The sequence below is a fragment of the Macaca thibetana genome, chromosome 16 (assembly GCF_024542745.1).
Source record: "Macaca thibetana thibetana isolate TM-01 chromosome 16, ASM2454274v1, whole genome shotgun sequence".
Lineage (NCBI taxonomy): Eukaryota > Metazoa > Chordata > Mammalia > Primates > Cercopithecidae > Macaca > Macaca thibetana.
This window is the reverse complement of record NC_065593.1, coordinates 22,897,204-22,918,101: the sequence shown is the minus strand read 5'-3', so window position 1 is coordinate 22,918,101 and position 20,898 is coordinate 22,897,204. Positions and strand designations below refer to the sequence as shown.

At 47.7% G+C, this 20,898-nt stretch overlaps 2 protein-coding genes across 2 annotated transcripts in view; both read right to left on the bottom strand.

The window, feature by feature from the left end:
• Window positions 1–20,898, bottom strand: part of TMEM199 (transmembrane protein 199) — a 345,481-nt gene that overhangs the window by 139,151 nt on the left and 185,432 nt on the right. The gene's annotated exons all lie outside the window — the stretch shown is intronic.
• LOC126938746 (pro-neuropeptide Y-like) lies at window positions 4,798–5,648 on the bottom strand. The gene is made up of 2 exons (XM_050763275.1): window positions 5,358–5,648; window positions 4,798–5,033 (listed from the first exon to the last, which is right to left on the bottom strand). The coding sequence occupies exons 1-2, from the start codon at window positions 5,543–5,545 to the stop codon at window positions 4,817–4,819; spliced, it is 405 nt and encodes a 134-aa protein (XP_050619232.1). The 5' UTR covers window positions 5,546–5,648; the 3' UTR covers window positions 4,798–4,816.

The following is a 20,898-nucleotide window of genomic DNA, read 5'->3' as shown; positions in this document are numbered from 1 at the left end:
AAAATGGGTGAAGAAGAAGCAGGAAGAGCGCCATCTTTTTTATGAGGTATTAATACAGGGAAAAAGGTAAATCTAGGGAGGAGGTAGAAGGTGGAAATGAATAGAGCTCAGGCGTTTAATCTTTAATTATTATTCGCTATGGCCGGGGCGTGCAGCTCCGGACAAGATGGGGGCTCAGTTTTTTGCCCAGGCTCAAATGATCTGCCTGCCTTGGCCTCCCAAGGTGCTGGGATTACCGGCATGAGCCACTGGGCCTGGCCCTCGTTTCCTTCCTTCTCTAATAAACTTACTTTCACTCTACTCTGTGGACTCACCCTGAATTCTTTCTTGGAGGAGCTCCAAGAACCCTCTTTTGGGGTCTGGGTCAGGACTCCTTTTCAGTAACTCCCATAGTGCTTGCCACAGAGCCCTGCCCTGAAATCACCAATTCCCGGCCTACAGATGCACTAAATGAATATGATGGTGGTGCCTCTTCCCCTGCCCACACCATGCTCTCTGGCACGAGGAGGATGGCCACTGGCAGTGATGGGGATGGAGTAAGTGCTATGAGCCTAGGAGAGGAACACCCCAGAAACACCTGAGGTCACAGAGTGAATGAGGCAGATAAAGGAGCAATGGGAATAGGGCCCCCACATACGTAAACCCAGGGCAGCAGTTTGGCCTGCATTGTGTCCTCCATCACACCCCCGGTCCTTGCTGTCTGACTGCAATCCCGGCTGCTTTCAGTTAATGACCAATGAGTGGTCATTTATTGCACATCTGTTCTGGGCCTGGTGGGGGCAGTGGGGGCAGCAGGTGGAGATGAGGAAGCAAGAGTTCTGCAAGGAAGTCCAAGCTGCATGAGGAGCCGGAGCCGGGGGATGGCTTGCTTTTTTTTTTTTTTCGAGACAGGCTTTTACTCTGTCACCCAGGCTGGAGTGCAGTGGCATGATCATGTTCACTATAGCCTCTGCCTCCTGGCTCAAGGGATCCTCCCATCTCAGCTTCCCAAGTAGCTGGGATCACAAGTGTGTGCCACCACACCACACCACAATTTTTTTTTTTTTTTTTATATTTTGTGTAGAGACGGGCTCAAGTGATCCACCGGCCTCAGCATCCCAAGGTGCTAGAATTCAAGAGTGAGTCACTGCACCTGGCCAAGACGGTTTTTTGTTTTTGAGTTTTTTTTCCTTTTTCTTTTTTTTTTTTTTGAGACAGAGTCTCACTCTGTCACCTAGGCTGGAGTGCAGTGGCACAATCTCGGCTCACTGCGAACTCTGCCTCCTGGGTTCAAGTGATTCTCCTGTCTCAGTCTCAATGAAGAGATAGGACCAATGACTTCTAGATGACATCCAAAGGACATCATGTTTCTAGCGGATAATGCTAGGTGCCCAAATATCCACGTTCTCCTTTCATCATCAGAGAGCTTGAGATGGTACATATGTAGGTTTGTTATATAACAAAAAAAGTCCATTTATAAATAAAAATGTTTTTAAACAAAGAGCTGGAGATGGGCACACAGACACTCAGCTAAAGACATCTCGTAGGTTGTCCTTGCAGCTAAGTGGGGCCATGAGACTAGGCTTTAACCAATAGGCTGAAAGTTAAAGTGATTTCTGCCTTTTGGTTTTTAGGAATGGATGTGCCTGCCTATGGCAGATTATATTTTTCAAAGATGACCACAAAAATATCTCCTATCTCATGTGTGATTCTACAGTGGGGCCTATGTGCCCTCTTCTTGAATATGTGTGCACTTGTGATTGCTCTGACGAACGGAGTATGGGGTATGATGCCATGTGACTTCTGAGGCTGGGTCACAAAAAGCAATTGTTATGAGTTAAATTGCATGCCCCTGCCCCCCGCCAAATTCATATGATGCAGTTTTAACTCCTACTACCTCAGAATGTGTCCTTATTTAGAAAGAGAATCACTGCAGATCTAATTAGTTAAGATAAGGTCATACTACAGTGTGTGAGCTCCTGATCCCGTAGGACTGGTCTCCTTATAAAAAGGGTAATTTGGGTACAGAAACAGACATGCATAGAGGGAAGACGATGTGAAGAGACACAGCTCAGACACCTATCTTCAAGGCAAGGAGAGAGGCCTGGAATAGATCAGAAGGAATCAACCCTGGCAACACCTTCATTTCAGACGGCTAGCCTCCAGAACTGTCGTTTAAACACCCAGTCTGGGATTCTTTGTTATGGCAGCCCTAGCAAACTAAATAGCAATGCCACCTTCATCCAATTCTCTGGAAATAAGCAGGAAGCCAGTTATCATGTAAATCCAACTACCCCAAGAATATCATGCTGGAGAACCCACATGTAGGTACGACGGTCAGCAGCCATGGCTGAACTCAACAACCAGCACCAGCATGGGAGTGAGCCTTCTCAGGCATCAGCCCAGTGGATCATTTAGATAACTGCAGATCTGCCAACCTCTGATTGTATTCGCATGTGAGACTCAAAGTGAGAACTGCTGAGGTGAGCGCTTCCTGTTCCTGACCCACAAACTCATGAGTGACATACAATGGTTGTTTGAGGCTGCCAAGTTTTAGGGTAACTTATTATACAACATAGGAACCGGAGCACCTGCCCTCTCCCTTCTCCCACTTGCCACTGGCTGGAACACAGATGAGATCATGGCGGGCTGTCTTCAGTCCTGTAAATGACATAGATGAGGGCATGGTGAAGCCACAAATGAGGAGCCTGGGCTTTTGGATGCCTTCATAGAGCAGAGCTGCCAGCTTCCCAGATGTCACTTGCATTTCAGGTAAGAGAAATAAATTTCCATCCTGTTTAAGTCACTGTTAATTCCATCTGTTTTTTTTTAAACCAAATCAATATCCTAGTAATATCATATATGTAAAATGAACAGCTCAGTGTCTAGAATATAAATAAGTGCTTTTTGGAAAGGTAGTTATTGCTATTTCATTATTATTATACTAATAGTAGTTATTAATATTATTACCCTAAACTGCTCAACACTCCTCAAAATGAACATGAGGAGGACCCAAGTCACTGATGGTCAATGAGACACGTCCAGCTGCGCAGAAATTGTCTGCGGTCAAGCGTAATTCATACCAGGTCTCTCTTCCATCCACCTTAAACTGAATACAGCTTTCCCAGGCAGACCAATAGATAGGGGATCACGGACACCAACACACAGACACATCATCCCACTCCCCACCCACACAATGAGTCGAAGCTCCGGGTAGCCACTGTGTGCTCCCATCCCACCTGTACTATCTCAGGAGAGAAGACAGGCAGCAAAATGGGATGGAAAGTGGGTCTAAGATAGAGTGGGGAGAGGCAGCCAGAGAAACTAACTCCCTCCCCAGGAAATCAGGCAAGGCTTCTGGGAGGAGGTGACCACTATCCTGAGAGTATCTTCCAGGCTGAAGAGAGGGAAAGGGCTCTCTGCAAGCAGGGAGAGTGGCATGGGCAAAGGCATGGAGCATCAGAATCCACACAGCCACTGACCGACACCTGCCTCCTCAGCCTCACCCTTTCAGCTCTACCTCCAGGGAGGCTGGAGGGCAGCACAGGGAAGGGTGGGTGTCAGAGCCCTGTGGCCCCCTGGGGACCTGTGTCCAAGCAGGGACCTACTCTGCAGCTACGGCAGAGTCAGCTTTAGAGTCTTCTATTCTTCCAGAGCCATGGAACTGCAAACAGTACTTCAAAATCCTGGTCCACGCAGGGATGCCTGCAGTCTTCCTGTCCTTTTTACCCTCTGGGTCAAAGGCTTTGGCCTCAACCTGATTCTCCCCCTCATCTCCTAGTCCCCTGCCAGATTTGGGTAGGTCTTGCTGAACTAGAAGCCCAGGAGACATCCCATAGATACAGGAGGCTGCATGTGAGGAAGGAGACATAGGCCTTTCCTTCCTGAGGCCCCAGGAGGGAGACAGGACACAGAGACATAGACAAAACTCTCAGTGAATAGAGCAGAGGCCCTGAGAGCTGGGCAGCCAGAGAGGCAGGAAGAGTGCAATTGGGCAATCGAGGCAAGCTTCTTGGAGGAAAGGGGCAGGGAAGGGTGGATGTCAGGGAAGATCACCCTATAGGCAGACTCTGGAATCGGTGCAGAAGGGTGAGTTTAAACATCCACAGCGCCTTTAGGTTTCAGTATCTAGTCCAGGGGAGGTGGGGGCGGTACATGGGAGGGTGTCCCTATGGCCTTGTCACTAGGAAAGCACAGTTCGTGACTTATCCACTGAGTGTGAATTCAATGAGATGAGACAGGGCAGTTTTTTAGCGATCGGGCAGCCTCCACATTCCCCATTGCTGCTCTGCTCGGGGAAGGGGGACGGTAGAAATTACCTGCCTCTCCCGCCAGCACACACACACGGCTCTTCCTCCACAGCCCCATCTTGGACCACGCCACCGCCAGCCACTCCAGTCCTGGGCGCTACTAATACAGCTCCTAGGGAAGCGCCCCAAGGTCTTGGTGCCCTGCCCAGCCCCAGCCGTCCTTGGTTTCACGGGGTTGGGTGCGGGAGGGACAGCCGTGTCCCCATCTACTCTGCTAGGCTGCCTAGCAGGCTCCTGTCCACGCTCCCTGCCCCTTCTTCCAGAACCCCATCCATCCCTGCCCCAACTCAACTAGAGTTCCTTCCACAGCAGTCCCTGGTCTGGGCGCTATGCAGCCCCAGGCTGGGTGGTCGAGTCTTCCTTGGGCTCCCAGCAGAGGGAACCCCCGCTCCCGCCCCAGCCTCTATCCGAGTCGGTTTTCGCTCCTCTGGTCCCCACGCCTCCACCCTCCACTTCCACGAGACCTCCACGAAGGGAAAGGAAAGGAAATACAAAGGCACACATTCCGTTTCTGTGGAATTCGCTCTTTATTTTGGGACCAGGGAAGGACCACACACAGCCCTGCAGCTCAAGAGGCGAGGGCACCGAGACGCAGGACTGCGGTACCGGATCCCTGCCCAGATGCCGTCGGGAGGCGGAATCCGGGTTTCCGGGGTCGGGAGTGAACATGCAAATGAGGTGGGCGTGGTCTGCAGATCTCCCAGGAGGCCTCGGGGGTCCTCACCACAGGTCTGCGCCTCCGGCCTGCGGGAGTGAAGGGAAAGGAATCCGATCTGGGGAGGCGAGCCTGGGAGACGTCGTAAGTGATGTACCAGGGTGGGGCCAGACCGCACTCTCGGAGGCAGGATGTTATGTGACTTGACGGGGGCGCTTTTACTGCGACCTGCCCGGGCGGTCCTCGCCGTCTGGGAAGAACGTTTTGGAGAGGCGTGTGTCCGGGCTGTCTTCCCATGCCTGGGGGCGGGGCCTGGAAGGGCGTGGTCAGATCTGACCACGCCCCCGGTGGAGAGGGGCCGCAGGGGGAGAGCCCCAGGGGTCCCGCTCGGCCCACCCCGCGCCTGCGCTCACCACGGCCGGGTGACCAGGTTGAGGTAGTGGCTCAGGGAGGCGTAGTAGCGGCTCAGCTCCTCCAGGGAGGCGTCTTCGCCGGGAGCCTCGGGTTTGATGGGGTGGGCCTCGACCAGCGCCCCCAGGTAGACGAGCAGGGCCAAAAGCACTGTGGCCATTGTAGGCCACGACCTGCGCACCGACACCATCTGGGAAGGTGACGTTGGGGTGTGGGTCGTTCTGAGCCTCGATCCTCCACGGCAGGAGGCTGCGGCTGCCGTCGGGGCCGCGCTCCGGCGCTCTCCCTGGGGCTGGTAGCGGATCAAGGTTCAGCAACCAGCTTGCCGTGTGTTCTCCGGCACTGCACCGTCTCCTGCCTCCGTTTCCTAATCTGTCAGAGGGACATAAGCCCTGCCTGACATAAACCGCCCCCGCACCGCTGCTGCCAGAGAGGTAAATTAGAGAAGAGGGTTGTGCTGGCAACAGGATTCCCGGGGACTCCCGGGCCTCCTTCCCACCTCCAATGGCCCCCTCCAATCCAGTTTCCCACCACTCACCCCCAGCTTCCACCATTCCAGCCTTAGTTTCCCCACAAAACAGCCTGGATTTCCTGGTACCAGACCATGCTTGAGCCCCCAGCCGCTCACAGCGACAGCTTATGAAGCAGATGAGCAGGAGGTAGAAGGCGAGGGAAGTTTCAAGGGCTGCACTGGGTCAGGTCAAGCTGAGTCCTCCTCTGCTCAGGGCTTTCCTTTCCGGGCTTATATCCCCTCCTGGAAAGGAAAAGGAGTCCCACGGGGAGGGAGACCCAGCAGGCGGTGAGCCCTTCTTCCTCCTTCCAGTCTCGCCAGATCGCTGAGCTTACACCCAGCCAGTGTGTGACGTCTCCACCTCACAGGAGCTGAGGGGGCAGCTGCCATGCTCAAATTTGGGGTCCCACTGGATGGGGTACCTAGCCTAAATCCTGTGTTCAGCCCACAGCCCCCCCCCCTCCCCGCGCCCCCAGGGGGCAGGTCTAGCCTCCTGAGGAAGTGAAGTGGTTGGACCTAGACTCCTGGGGCAGCCCCTAGGACCAGGGATGAGATTCTGTCTTCCTTAGCCTGTTCGTGGGTGGGAGTGGAGGGTGGGAGGGTGGACACATTTCCTCCAGCCTGTGGGATCTGTGACCACTCTTTCCAAAACACAATCATTTTCAGCCTCTGCTCAGTAATACCTTGGAGAAGGGCTTAGGAGTGACAGGACCTCTGGGGGAAAGTCTTTCTCCTGGAGGCAGGGGTGGGAGCACCTGACCTTGGCTCCTGACCTGTAGTTTATGGTATCCTGGGGGAGAGACCTCTCTGAACACTCCATTATATTCTCTCTCCATTAAAGAGTTGGGGAAAGAGGCAGGAGGAGGCAGAAGCCAGTCCCCCCACCAGAAGCAGCTGAGTCGGCTACCTGTGCATCCAGCCTGGCACACAAAGACCCCGGTCCAGCCATGTGTGGCATAGAGCCCCCTCCCCAGGCAATGTCCCCACCCCTATGCAGGTGTCAATCAGGGTACTGGTGACTTCTGGGCCTGAGTGATGCCAAGGCTTCCCAAGCACATGCCACTGTCCCCAGCCCATGGCAGTCTCCACTGGCCACTGAAGCCCAGATCTTTTGAAGGAAAGGACTCATGTTTATTAAGCACCTACTGTGCACTAGGTAGTACATAATTTCAGACATCACAAAACAATGAGCTGAGTTTATCTCCATTTTCCAGATGAGGAAACTGAATCCCTGATGGAGCAGCCAAAGTCACCCATGATTCAAACAGGAAAAGGAGGGTGAGGCAGACCCCAGGAAGAGGACCTCTCAATTGTGAGGGGCAGAAAGCCTCAGCACCTGGAGTAGCCATGTGGTGCAGGAGGCAGGCCTGGGAGCAGGGACCCGAAGGCTATGTCTGGGGCCCACCACCCACTACGAGAGGCTGAGTAGGGGAAGGGCCTCCAGACTGCCAACCCCCTCAAACCCACCTGCCCGGTAGGAGAGAGGGCTGTGGGAAGGTCTCTCCATAAAGCCCTTCCAGCTTCCTCTCCCTGGCCTGGCCAGACTTCCAATACTTCCAGATGTCCCATCAGCCTATGGGGGCTGAAGAGGCCAACTTGTCCAGGTCGCTGGTTCTGAGCCAGCCCCTCCAGCCCCAGGACAGATGGCTGTGGGTGCTATTTTTAGAGCTCTCCTGAGGGGGAGAGTTCAGGGCTCTCTCAGTCACCCTTTTATGGGTTCAATCATGGGCATTCTCTGCAAATGGCTCCTTATCAGTCAGTCAGGCCCCATGGGACTCCACATCCCAGGAAACACCAGGGTGCCCTGCTGAGCATGGAGGTGGAAGAGGACACCAGGACAGGGGATATAGATCCTACCTTTGGAGGAAGGAGAAAAATCATTCTTCTTAGGGACTCCTCATCCAGGGGGTAAGGCACAGCCCTGTCCTTCAAGAACCCGTCTCAAAGGAGAGACATGGCCGTACCATGGGGGATCCTCAATCTGAGGGGTTCCCAGAACATAGATACAGAGAGACAAACAGAGAGACAGCTGTTGTCCTGTTTGGAGGGTGACAGCAGAAATCAAAGAATTCCACTCCTCCATGGAAAGACAAAAGACAGGTGCGCACCCTAGGATGGAGGGAGCAGTGGGAGCTGGTTAGGACATCTGTGATCCCAGGAGTCAGGGCCTACAGAAGGACCCTGCAGGCTAACAGGGGCAAGGATACCAGAGAGTAGGGGGCTGTTTGCTCTTCTGACCCTGCGGCACTAACCATGGTGGTGATAGGGGGTTTCTAGTGCACTGATTCTGGGCAGAGAGATGGAGCCTGTGAGATGCCCACAGGGAATCTGACATCCCTGGAACCCTGTCATGTCTTTGGGGAATATGGGGTCCAAGGACAGATGGGAAGAGAGGAGAGACATTATAGAAGCTAAAGGGCATGGGATGGCTTGAATTTAGGCTACAACCTCTGAAGAAGTCACTTCCTCATTTATAGCCAAAGTAAATGGGTGCCTGGGTAGTCTCAGTGTGGACCAGAAGCCAGCCTCACACATCCCTCCAAGCTCTCCCTATCCATCATACCCCCATCCTCCAATTTAACTCCCCAATTATAGGGCAAGCCGATTGGTTCATTAATCACCGCCTCCTCATCGGAGAGCTTGTTAACTTGCGGATTAGCAGGGAGTGTGTCTCAGCCCTCTATCAATGGGCTTGGCTACCTCCATCCACACACCTACACCCATCATTGATGCATGACTCAGTGGCCATGAGACGTGTCTGGGCAGAAAGTTCAGAAACAATTGTTTTTGTAGATGTTTGAGACCAGGGCCTGCCTCCAACTTGTCCTTGAAGGGTAGGGGACAGAATCACTAGGACTTCCTTGGCCCCATTCTCAGAGCACCGGGCAAGGCCACCCTAAGTCAGGGAGACCATGGACCTGGACCCCAGCCAACAATTCCCCTTGTCTGGTGGGCTCAAGGGCCACTCATCAAGAGGGTGTGGCCTCTGCCATTCATCCCTAGAGGTTTAGAATTCTGCACCCCATCACCCACCTGCCCGTACCCACTCCCCACACATAAGGCCTCTCTGATCATTGTGCACTGTGCAGCACTGGCCCACTGCCCTTCCACCTGCAGGCATTTCCTCAGGCCCAGGGTCCTGCAGACAGCAGGTTATTATAGAGCAAGAATAATTCCATCCTCATTCAACAAGCACTTAGGAAGTCCCTGCTGTGTGCCAGGCACTCATCTAGGGACTGGGATAGGGCAGTGAACAAACAGGCAAAACAAAACCCTTGCCCTAATAGAGCTCACATTCTAGTGACATAGAAATAGAAAATAAATCAATAAGCATGGAGGCTGGGCGCGGTGGCTCACGCCTATAATCCCAGCACTTTGGGAGGCTGAGGCAGGTGGATCACCTGAGGTCGGGAGTTCGAGACGAGCCTAACCAACATGGTGAAATCCCGTCTCTACTAAAATACAAAAAGTAGCCAAGTGTGGTGTCTCATACCTGTGATCCCAGCTACTCGGGAGGCTGAGGCAGAATTGCTTGAACCTGGGAGGTGGAGGTTGCAGTGAGCTGAGATGGTGCCACTGCATTCCAGCCTGGGTGACAAAGTGAGATTCTCTCTCAAATAAATAAATAAACAAATAAATAAGCATGGAATATGTCCGATAAGTGCTATAGAGAAAAATCAGAGCCGGGTATAGTGGCTCATGTCTGGGGTATAGTGGCTCATGTCTGTAATCCCAGTGCTCTGGTAGACCAAGGTGGGAGGGTCACTTGAGCCCAGGAAGGAAGTGACGAAGCAAACCATGAAGCTACCTTAGGAAGAGTGGGAAATAGGTTTGGGAAACAGTGATGCCAAGAAGGAAGGAATTTTCACTTTTTGTGGTAGGCGTTCTCCTAGGAGCCCTCCCTCTTACCTGAAGCTTCTGCAAAACGCAGTAACAGATACCTGTGGCATGGTGCGCGCCCAAGGCTCAGGCTTCGCTCTAGAACAGAGGTAGGCAAACTCTTTCTGTAAAGGGCCAGATAGTAAATATTTTAGGCTCTGTGCTCCAGACAGTCTTTGTTGACACTGTTAGGCTCAGCCATGGTAGCTTGAAAGCAGCCACTGAATACACCAAAAAAAAGAATGGACGTGGTAGTGCTTCAGTAAATCTTTACTTACAGACATTAAAGTTTGAATTTCATATAATTTTCATGGCATAAATTTTTTTTTAAAGTTTTTTTCAACCACTTACAGATTCAACCACTTTAAAAAGTCATTCTTTTATTATTATTGAGCTCAAGGGATCCTCTGGCCTCAGCCACCCAAAATGCTGAGATTATAGCCATGAGCCACTGTGCCTGGCCTAAAAGGCATTTTTTTTTTTTTTTTTTTTTTGAGACAATCTCACTCTGTTGCCCAGGCTGGAGTGCAGTGTTGTGATCTCAGCTCACTGCAACCTCCCCTTCCCGGGTTCAAGGGATTCTCCTGTCTCAACCTCCTAAGTAGCTGGGACTATGGGTGCACCCCACCACGCTCGGTTAATTTTTGTATTTTTGTAGAGACGGGGTTTCACCATGTTGGCCAGGCTGGCCTCGAACTCCTGACTTCAAGCAATCTGCCTGCCTTGGCTTCCCAAAGTGCTGGGATTACAGGTGTGAGCCACCGCATCCAGCCCCTAAAAGACATTTTTAACCCACAGGATGTATAAAAACAGGCCCACAGGGCCATAGTTTGCCAACCCCTGGTCTAGAAAAGCAAGAACTCAGCTACCTCTGCTCTGGGTTGAGTAGTCTGTTTACCAAGAGTTGATTGGGTGTGTCCCTAGCCTGTTTATGCCAGGTGTATTGTCATTGTAATCATATAATGGAATTAAATATTACATAAACTGATGAGATATGAGTGTATGAAGAATTGTTTCCTTGCAAATGACATTAAATGCTTTGGAAGTAATACACAAAGATTTGCTGACATGTTGAATTAGATGTGAAGGATAAACTATTCAGGGAAAATCCTAAAAATCTAGAAGTGTTCTACATCAGATTGCTTCACAAGTGTCTTTAAGTTTAAATAAATTGAAAATAATAGGTGATTAATTACAGGATTGTGGGTGTGATTTATGCAAGAAAGTCAAAGGGGGATTTGAGTCAAGATACCCAAAGAAAAACTAGTGCCTGAATATGAATTTTGTATACATGTCTGTTTTTATGATTGCCCACTTGAACTGACTTTTTCAAAAGACTGGTCAATGACTCAGACCTGCTTGTATCAAAACAAGGGCTTTTCCAGTATTGTATATATTTCCAATATAGTTTGAATGTTTTATAGGGTATTTCTTTTTTGTTTTTTTCTTTTTGAGATGGAGTTTTGCTCTTGTGGCCCAGGCTGGAGTGCAATGGTGCGATCTCGGCTCACCGCAACCTCTGCCTCCTGGGTTCAAGTGATTCTCCTGCCTCAGCCTCCCGAGTAGCTGGGATTACAGGCATACACCAACACGCCCAGCTAATTTTGTATTTTTAGTAGAGACAGGGTTTCTCCATGTTGGTCAGGATGGTCTCAAACTCCTGACCTCAGGTGATCTGCCCACCTTGGCCTCCCAAAGTGCTGGGATTACAGGCGTGAGCCACCATGCCTGGCCAGGGTATTTCTATTTAATGGCTTAAAGAACAACCGAAGAATTTTTAAAAACCAATATAAATCAAATGCTGGTGTGTGTTGTGAAGCCTGAAATCAGATACTGTGAGGGGCCCTGGGCTCCAGTCCCCAGAAGCTCTGTGCACATCCCCTCCACATGAGTGCCCCTGTTCCCAGTCTGAATCCAAAACTTTTTCTAGGGCTCAACAGTCTCAAGAGGCTTGTGCTGCTGGTGCAGAAGCTCAAGTCCTGAAAGAGGTATGGATTCAAGGAGAAGCAGTTCTGACCTGGTTCAGACACGGTCAGCTCCCTGATTCACCAGGCCCCTGTGGACTTGTGTCTTTGTGGCTCCTGGTATCTGATGTGGTGCTGGTACGTGGTGGCTCTTAGGTTATTGAATCGATCAGTCAACAAGTGAACATATTAGTTAAAATATTGGTGTACCTGCCTTAATAGAGACCAAATAACAGTAACTTAAATACCATAGATATTTATTTCTCTCTCATGTAAGGGTCCAAGCTGGCAGCTGGGGGGTAGGGTGCCTCTGATCTACAAGGAGCCCAAGCACCATCTGTCTTGTTATTCCAAGATTGTGCACCCATCCACATAGTTTAAGAATGTTCATTACTGGGCCTGGCATGGTGGCTTACGCCTGTAATCCCAACACTTTGGGAGGCTGAGGTGGGCAGATCACGAGGTCAGGAGTTCGAGACCAGCCTGGCCAATATTGTGAAACCCTGTCTCTACTAAAAACACAAAAATTAGCCGGGCATGGTGGCGCTTGTCTGTAGTCCCAGCTCTTCGGGAGGCTGAGGCAGAAGAATCGCTTGAAACCGGGAGGCGGAGGTTGCAGTGAACCGAGGTCGTGCCACTGCTCTCCAGCCTGGATGACAGAGAGAGACTCCATCTCCAAAAAAAAAAAAAAAAAAGAATGTTCACTACCCCACATTCATATTCCAGGCACAGGGATGAGAAGCAAGGAAGGAGAGAGCAATTTTGCCCTTGAAGAGTGTGGTGTGGTGAAGGACAGGTTCCTGGCCCACACCTGTAATCCCAGCACTTTGGGAGGCTGCGGCGGGGGGACCACTTGAGCCCAGGAATTTGAGACCAGTCTGGGCAACCTAGCAAGACCCTGTTTCTACCAAAACGAAAAATAAATTAGCCTGGTATGGTGGTATGTGCCTGTAGTCACAGCTACTTGGGAGGCTGAGGTGGGAGGATCACCTGAACCTGAGAGGTCAGGGCTGCAGTGAATTGAGATTGTGCCACTGCACTCCAGCCTGGGCAACAGAGCAAAACCGCATCTCAAAACAAAACAAAGAAGTCGGGGAGGAAGGAGAGTATCAGGAAGAATAGCTAATGGATGTTGGGCAGAATACCTATGTGATGGGATGATTTGTGCAGCAGACCACCATGGCACACATTTACCTATGTAACAAACCTGCACATCCTGTACATGTACCCCTGAACTTAAAAATTGGAAATTAAAGAAAAAAAAAAAAGAGGCCAGGTGCGGTGGCTCACACCTGTAATTCCAGCACTTTGGGAGGCCAAAGCAGGCAGATCATGTGGTCAGGAGTTCGAGACCAGTCTGATCAACATGGTGAAATCCTGTCTACAAAAAATACAAAAATTAGCCAGGCGTGGTGGCACTTGCCTGTAATCCCAGCTACTCAGGAGGCTGAGACAGGGGAATTGCTTGAACCTGGGAGGTGGAGGTTGCAGTGAGCTGAGATTGCACCACTGGACTGCAGCCTGGGTGACAGAGCGAGACTCCATCTCAAAAGAAGAAGAAAAAAAAGAAGACGAAGAAAAGTTTGGCGAGGAAACTGCACTGCTTCTTGTACTCCTATCCCATTGGCCAGAATGTAGTCATGTGGCCATCCCTAGCTAGAAGGCACTTGGCCTCTGTTTTGCTCCATTTTCCCCAACCCTCATGTCACCCAGTTTCTGTCTTCTCTGCTTACCTGTCCCTTACCACAATGAAGGCTGCATGGCTTCACCTCAGCATACAGCCTCCTCCTCCTCAACCCCCTTCCTGGAAGTGGGAGCGTTTTGCCCTACCTCACACATCTTTTCCTTTCACTCTTTCCCATCATTCTTAGTGAAAGAGACTGCCAGGTAGTCCCCAGTATCTATTTTCCCCTTCTTCTCTTATAATAGAATTTAGCTGAGCATGCAGCTTCCCAGCTAAAAACTGCATTTCCCAGTCTCCCTTGCAGCTGAGTGGCTTCTTGTGACTAAGTTCTGGCCAATGGATGTGAGCACGAGTGATGTGTGCCACTCCCAAAATGTGCTATTAGAAGGAATGGGGGTACCCTCTCACTCCTCTATTTTCCCCCTTCCATGACCCTTAATGCAATGCCAAATGGAAATGTAAAAATGAGCCATTTTTGAGCTTTACTGAGGTATCATTAACTAATAAAATTGTATATACTTAAAGTGTACAGTGTGAAGATTTGATATATGTACACATTGTTAAATGGTTACTACAATCAAATTAACACATCCATCACTTCACATTGTTACCTTTTCTCATGTGAGAACCCTTAAGATCTACTCTCTAAGCAGATTTCAAGTATACAATACAGTATTATTAACTATAGTCACCATGCTGTACAAAAAATGAGCCATTCTTGACCATGTGAATGAAGGAAACTTTTAGTCACAGGAGTGCCCTCAGACTGCCAAGACCAATTGGTTTGCATCACTCTGGAAATGCCTGGGACTTCCCCATTCCCCAGGGGCAGCTTTAACCAATGACTGATGAATGCAGGGGTATACACACTTCAGTTTGCCTCTGATTTGTATGACTTGAGATGTAGCCAACAGGTGTTCCCTGGAAAGTGTGATGAGCATTTTTTGGGCGGCACACAGCTGCTGAAACAGCCATCACAATAGCAGGTAAGGGCAAGGGCACCAATGCCCTTGTTCAAGTCTAAATGGCCTGGAGAAGTTTTTGTCCCCTGAGCTCTCAGCACCGACCTGCCAGGGTTCCCTTGCGGTACTGAACCCACACTGGGGATAAACCACTAAGAGCAGGATCAAAATTAAGCAGCCCAGAGACAAGAAAAAGGGGAAAGAGAGATTCAGATAAAAGGGGGAGAGGAACAGAGCCAGAAAAAGCTCAAACCAAAGCCACCGTCATTTTCACACTTCATGAAAACAATAAAAGGAAGAGATCCATGAAGTTAGAAAAATTCTCTGATGAAGCCTCCTTCTGAAAATTTAGGAAAATTTGTTTCACGTAAAAATCAGCACAGTAAAAGTATTACGATCAAATCCCATACAAAACTATTATTAGAAATATAGCCCTGGTCAGGCACAGTGGCTCATGCCTTAATCCCAGCACTTTGGGAGGCTGAGGTGGGTGGACTGCTTGAGCCCAGGAGTTCAAGACTAGCTTGGGCAACATAGAGAGACCCTATTTCTACCAAAAAAAAAAAAAAAAAAAAATTCTGACATGGATGGTCAAAATAGAAAAAAAATACAAAAAATAGCTGAATGTGATGGCATGCACTGGTAGTCCCACTACTCCGAACGCTGTGGTGGGAGGATTGCTTGAGTGGAGGAGATCAAGGTTGCAGTGAGCTGTGAACGTGTCTCTGCCCTCCAGCCTGGCAACAGAGAGAAACCCTGTCTCTACAAAGTTATATTACCGTCACTTTTGGTTTTTTTTGGGTGTGAGTGTGAGAGGACAGGGACATCCTGAGTAGCTGGGACTACAGGGGCAAGTCACCACATCCAGCTAATTTTAATATTGTTTTATTTATTTATTTTTATTTTATAAAAATTATTATTTTTATACTTTAAGTTCTAGGGTACATGTGCACAATGTGCAGGTTTGTTACATAGGTATACATGTGTCGTGTTGGTTTGCTGCACCCATCAACTCGTTATTGGTCTATTCAGAGATTCAATTTCTTCCTGGTTTAGTCTTGGGAAGGTGTATGAGTCCAGGAATTTATCCATTTCTTCTAGATTTCCTAGTTTATTTGCGTAGAGTGTTTATAGTATTCTCTGATTGTAGTTTGTATTTCTGTGGGGTCGGTAGTGATATCCCCTTTATCACTTTTTATTGTCTCTATTTGATTCTTCTCTCTTTTCTTCTTTATTAGTCTTGCTAGCAGTTTATCTATTTTGTTGATCTTTTCAGAAAACCAGCTCCTGGATTCATTGATTTTTTTGAAGGGCTTTTTGTGTCTCTGTCTCCTTCAGTTCTGCTCTGATCTTAGTTAATTCTTGCCTTCTGCTAGCTTTTGAATGTGTTTGGTCTTGCTTCTCTAGTTCTTTTAATTGTGATGTTAGGGTGTTAACTTTAGATCTTTCCTGCTTTCTCCTGTGGGCATTTAGTAGTATAAATTTACACACTGCTTTAAATGTGTCCCAGAGATTCTGGTACGTTGTGTCTTTGTTCTCATTAGTTTCAAAGAACATTTTTATTTCTGCCTCTATTTCGTTATGCACCCAGTAGTCATTCAGGAGCAGGCTTTTCAGTTTCCATGTAGTTGTACGGTTTTGAGTGAGTTTCTTAATCCTGAATTCTAATTTGATTGCACTGTGGTCTGAGAGACATTTGTTGTGATTTCTGTTCTTTTATATTTTCTGAGGAGAGTTTTATTTCCAACTATGTGATCAGTTTTAGAATAAGTGCAATGTGGTGCTGAGAAGAATGTATATTGTGTTGATTAGGGGTGGAGAGTTCTGTAGATGTCTATTAGATCTGCTTGATCCAGAGCTGAGTTCAAGTCCTGGATATCCTTGTTAATTTTCTGTCTTGTTGATCTGTCTAATGTTGACAGTGGGGTGTTAAAGTCTCCCATTATTATTGTGTGGGAGTCTAAGTCTCTTTGTAGGTCTCTAAGAACTTGCTTTATGAATCTGAGTGCTCCTGTATTAGGTGCATATATATTTAGGATAGTTAGCTCTTCTTGTTGAATTGATCCCTTTACCATTATGTAATGGCCTTCTTTCTCTCTTTTGATCTTTGTTGATTTAAAGTCTGTTTTATCAGAGACCAGGATTGCAACCCCTGCTGTTTTTTGCTTTCCATTTGCTTGGTAGATCTTACTCCATCCCTTTATTTTGAGCCTATGTGTGTCTTTGCACGTGAGATGGGTCTTCCGAATACAGCACACTGATGGGTCTTGACTCTTTATCCAATTTGCCAGTCTGCATCTTTTAATTGGGGCATTTAGCCCATTTACATTTAAGGTTAATATTTTTTTTTTTTTTGGTATGGTTTTTTAAATTTTATTTTTTTATGTAATTTGTCTTTTATTATTATTATTATTATACTTTAAGTTCTAGGGTACATGTGCATAACGTGCAGGTTTGTTACATATGTATACTTGTGCCATGTTGCTGTGCTGCACCCATCAACTCGTCAGCACCCGTCAATTCGTCCTTTACATCTGGTATAATAAGGTTAATATTGTTATATGTGAATTTGATCCTGTCATTATGATGCTAGCTGGTTATTTCACCCATTAATTGATGCAGTTTCTTCATAGCATTGATGGTCTTTACAATTTGGCATGTTTTTGCAGTGGCCAATACTGGTTTTTCCTTTCCGTGTTTAGTGCTTCCTTCAGGAGCTCTTGTAAGGCAGGCCTGGTGGTGACAGTATCTCTCAGCATTTGCTTGCCTGTAAAGGATTTTATTTCTCCTTCACTTATGAAGCTGGGCTGGATATGAAATTCTGGGTTGAAAATTCTTTTCTTTAAGAATGTTGAATATTGGCCCCCACTATCTTCTGGCTTGTAGGGTTTCTGCTGAGAGATCCCCTGTTAGCCTGATGGGCTTCCCTTTGTGGGTAACCTGACCTTTCTCTCTGGCTGCCCTTAACATTTTTTCCTTCATTTCAACCTTGGTGAATCTGACAATTCTGTGTCTTGGGGTTGCCCTTCTCGAGGAGTATCTTTGTGGTGGTCTCTGTATTTCCTGAATTTGAATGTTGGCCTGCCTTGCTAGGTTGGAGAAGTTCTGGATAATATCCTGAAGGGTGTTTTCTAACTTGGTTCCATTCTCCCCGTCACTTTCAGGTATACCAATCAAATGTAGATTTGGTCTTTTCACATTGTCCCATATTTCTTGGAGGCTTTGTTCTTTTCTTTTCCCTCTTTTTTCTCTAATCTTGTCTTCTTGCTTTATTTCATTAATTTGATCTTCAATCACTGATATCCTTTCTTCTGTTTGATTGAATTGGCTATTGAAGCTTGTGTATGCTTTACGAAGTTCTTGTACTGTGGTTTTCAGCTCCATCAGGTCATTTAAGCTCTTTTCTACACTGGTTCTTCTAGTTAGCCCTTCATCTAACCATTTTTCAAGGTTTTTAGCTTCCTTGCAATGGATTAGAATATGCTCCTTTAGCTTGGAGAAGTTTGTTATTACCAACCTTCTGAAGCCTACTTCTGTCAACTTGTCAAACTCATTCTCTGTCCAGTTTGTTCCCTTGCTGGTGAGGAGTTGTGCTCCTTTGGAGGAGAAGAGGTGTTCTGGTTTTTGGAATTTTCAGCCTCTGCTCTGGTTTCTCCCCATCTTTGTGGTTTTATCTACCTTTGGTCTTTGATGTTGGTGACCTATGGATGGGGTTTTGATGTGGATGTCTTTTTTGTTGATGTTGATGCTATCCCTTTCTGTTTGTTAGTTTTCCTTCTAACAGACAGGCCCCTCAGCTGCAGGTCTGTTGGAGTTTGCTGGAGGTCCACTCCAGACCCTGTTTGCCTGGGTATCACCAGTGGAGGCTGCAGAACAACAAGTATTGCTGCCTGATCCTTCCTCTGGAAGCTTTGTCCCAGAGGGGCACCCACCTGTATGAGGTGTTTGTTGGCCCCTACCGGGAGATGTCTCCCAGTCAGGCTACATGGGGGTCAGGGACCCACTTGAGGAGGCAGTCTGTCCATTATTGGAGCTTGAATGCCATGCTGGCAGAACCACTGCTTTCTTCAGAGCTGTCAGGCAGGGACGTTTAAGTCTGCAGAAGCTGTCTGCTGCCTTTTGCTCAGATATGTCCTGCCCCGAGATGTGGAATCTAGAGAGGCAGTAGGCCTTGTTGAGCTGCAGCAGGCTCCGCTCTGTTCAAGCTTCCCTGTTCCTTTGTTTACACTGTGAGCATGTAACCGCCTACTCAAGCCTCAGCAATGGTGGATGCCCCTCCCCCTGCCAAGCTTCAGCATCCCAAGTAGATCTCAGACTGCTGCGCTAGCAATGAACAAGGCTCTGTGGGCGTAGGACCTGCCGAGTCAGGCACGGGAGGGAATCTCCTGGTCTGCTGGTTGTGAAGACTGTGGGAAAAGTGCAGTATTTGGTCAGAAGTATACCGTTCCTCCAAGTACAGTCACTCACAGCTTCCCTTGGCTAGAAAAGGGAAATCCCCCAACTCCTTGCACTTCCCAGGTGAGGCAACACCCCACCCTGCTTCAGCTCACCCTCCATGCACTGCACCCACTGTGCAACCAGACCCAGTGAGATGAACCAGGTACCTCAGTTTGAAATGCAGAAATCACCCATCTTCTGTGTTGATCTTGCTGGGAGCTGTAGATCGGAGCTGTTCTAATTTGGCAATCTTGGAAGGGACCTTATTTTATTTTTTGAGACAGAGTCTTACTTTGTTGCCCAGGCTAGAGTGCGGTGGGGTGATCTTGCCTCACTGCAACCTCTGCCTCCCAGGCTCAAGTGATTCTCCTGCCTCAGCCTCCCAAGTAGCTGGGATTACATGTGCCCGCCACTGTGCCCGGCTAATTTTTTTATTTTTAGTAGAGATGGGGTTTTGCCATGTTGGCTAGGCTAGTCTTCAACTCCTGACCTCAGGTAATCCACCCACCTTGGCCTCCCAAAGTGCTGGGATTACAGGCATGAGCCACCGCACCCAGACAATATTGTTTTATTCTTTTATTTCTATAGAGATAGAGTCTCACTATGTTGCCCAGGCTGGTCTCAAGTTCTTGGGCTCAAGCAATCCTCTCACCTCTACCTCTTAAAGTGGTAGGATTAAGGTGCTAGCCCCTGTGCCCAGCCTAATCAGACTTTTTGACAGCAATACTCTACACAAGAAGGAAATGGAATAGTATATTTGAGATGCTCAAGGAAAGAAAACGTGAACCAAAGATTTTTATACCTAGCTCTACTGATCTTCAAATGCATAACCAAACTATTATCAGCATGCAGGATCTCAGGGAATATCATGCTCATGTGCCTTTCCTGAGGAATCTCCTAGAGAATAAACCTCTGACAACCAAAATGACTGGAAAGACATTGACATAAGGACTGGTGATAAGCATGAAGTTTAGTTTCATAGAACTAATACTAAATGAGGATTAAAAGGAAGAAAGTGTATTATGTAATGGTTATATACTCTAACTATATATAGTAAAACCAGAGAAAAGTGGGCAGGGGGAACAAAGGGGTAGCATAAGCAAAAAAAAAAAAAAAAAAAAAAAAAAAACTCAACTGTTTTCGGTAGTAACTGGTGGTGGCAGTCAGTATTGTTATTCTGTGAGACTTCTGCATAATATAGATCAAACAAATGCATATTCTAAAATAAATGGGATATTTAATGCTTTCATCTCCTGTGTCCTTGAGAACCAGAATTTACAATGTGGAAGAAAGGAGTACAGATGTAATATAGAAGAGGTTAAATAAACACCCATCAGTCCTGAATTTGATTTGGAAATCTCTGTTTACTGAAAAGGCCTAGAAACAATGTTGAAACCAATAGCAATGAACATCCCTAGCATCCAGACTGGTCTTTTTTTCCTTTCCTTTCCTTTTTTCTTTTTTCCAGCTTTATTCAGGAATAATGGACAAATAAAAATTCCATATATTCAGCCGGGTGCAGTGGCTCACGCCTGTAATCCCAGTACTTTGGGAGGGTGAGGTGTGCAGATCACTTGGGGTCCAGGGTTTGAGACCAGCCTGGCCATCATGGTGAGACTCAATCTCTACTAAAAATACAAAAAATTAGCCAGGCATGGTGGTGCATGCCTGTAGTCCCAGCTACTCGGGAGGCTGAGGCAGGAGAAGCGCATGAACCCGGAGGTGGAGGTTGCAGTGAGCCAAGACTGTGCCACCACACTCTAGCCTGGACAACAGAGCAAGACTCTGTCTCAAAAAAAAATTGTAATATTCAATGGGTACAATGTGATTATTTAATATATGTATACATTATGTAATGATTACTACAATCAAATGAACACATCCTTCACCACACAGTTACCATTTATTTGTGTGTATGTGTGTGGTGAGGACACTTACAATCTGCTTTCTTAGCAAATTTCAAGTAAACAACACAATAGTATTAACTCTAATTGCCACACTTTACCAGAATTCCCATGCTTTACCATGATTCCCAGAATCTATTCATCTTATAACTGAAAGTTTGTACTCTTTGACAAACATCTTCCCATCTCCCCATCCTCATCC

What these genes read in the sequence shown, in the direction of transcription:
- LOC126938746 (XM_050763275.1), bottom strand. Translation starts at nt 5,545, where the DNA reads ATGGTGTCGGTGCGCAGGTCGTGGCCTACAATGGCCACAGTGCTTTTG. An exon ending in AACCTGGTCACCCGGCCGTG is followed by an intron (nt 5,034 to 5,357) that starts GTGAGCGCAGGC and finishes TCACTCCCGCAG; the next exon opens with GCCGGAGGCGCAGACCTGTG.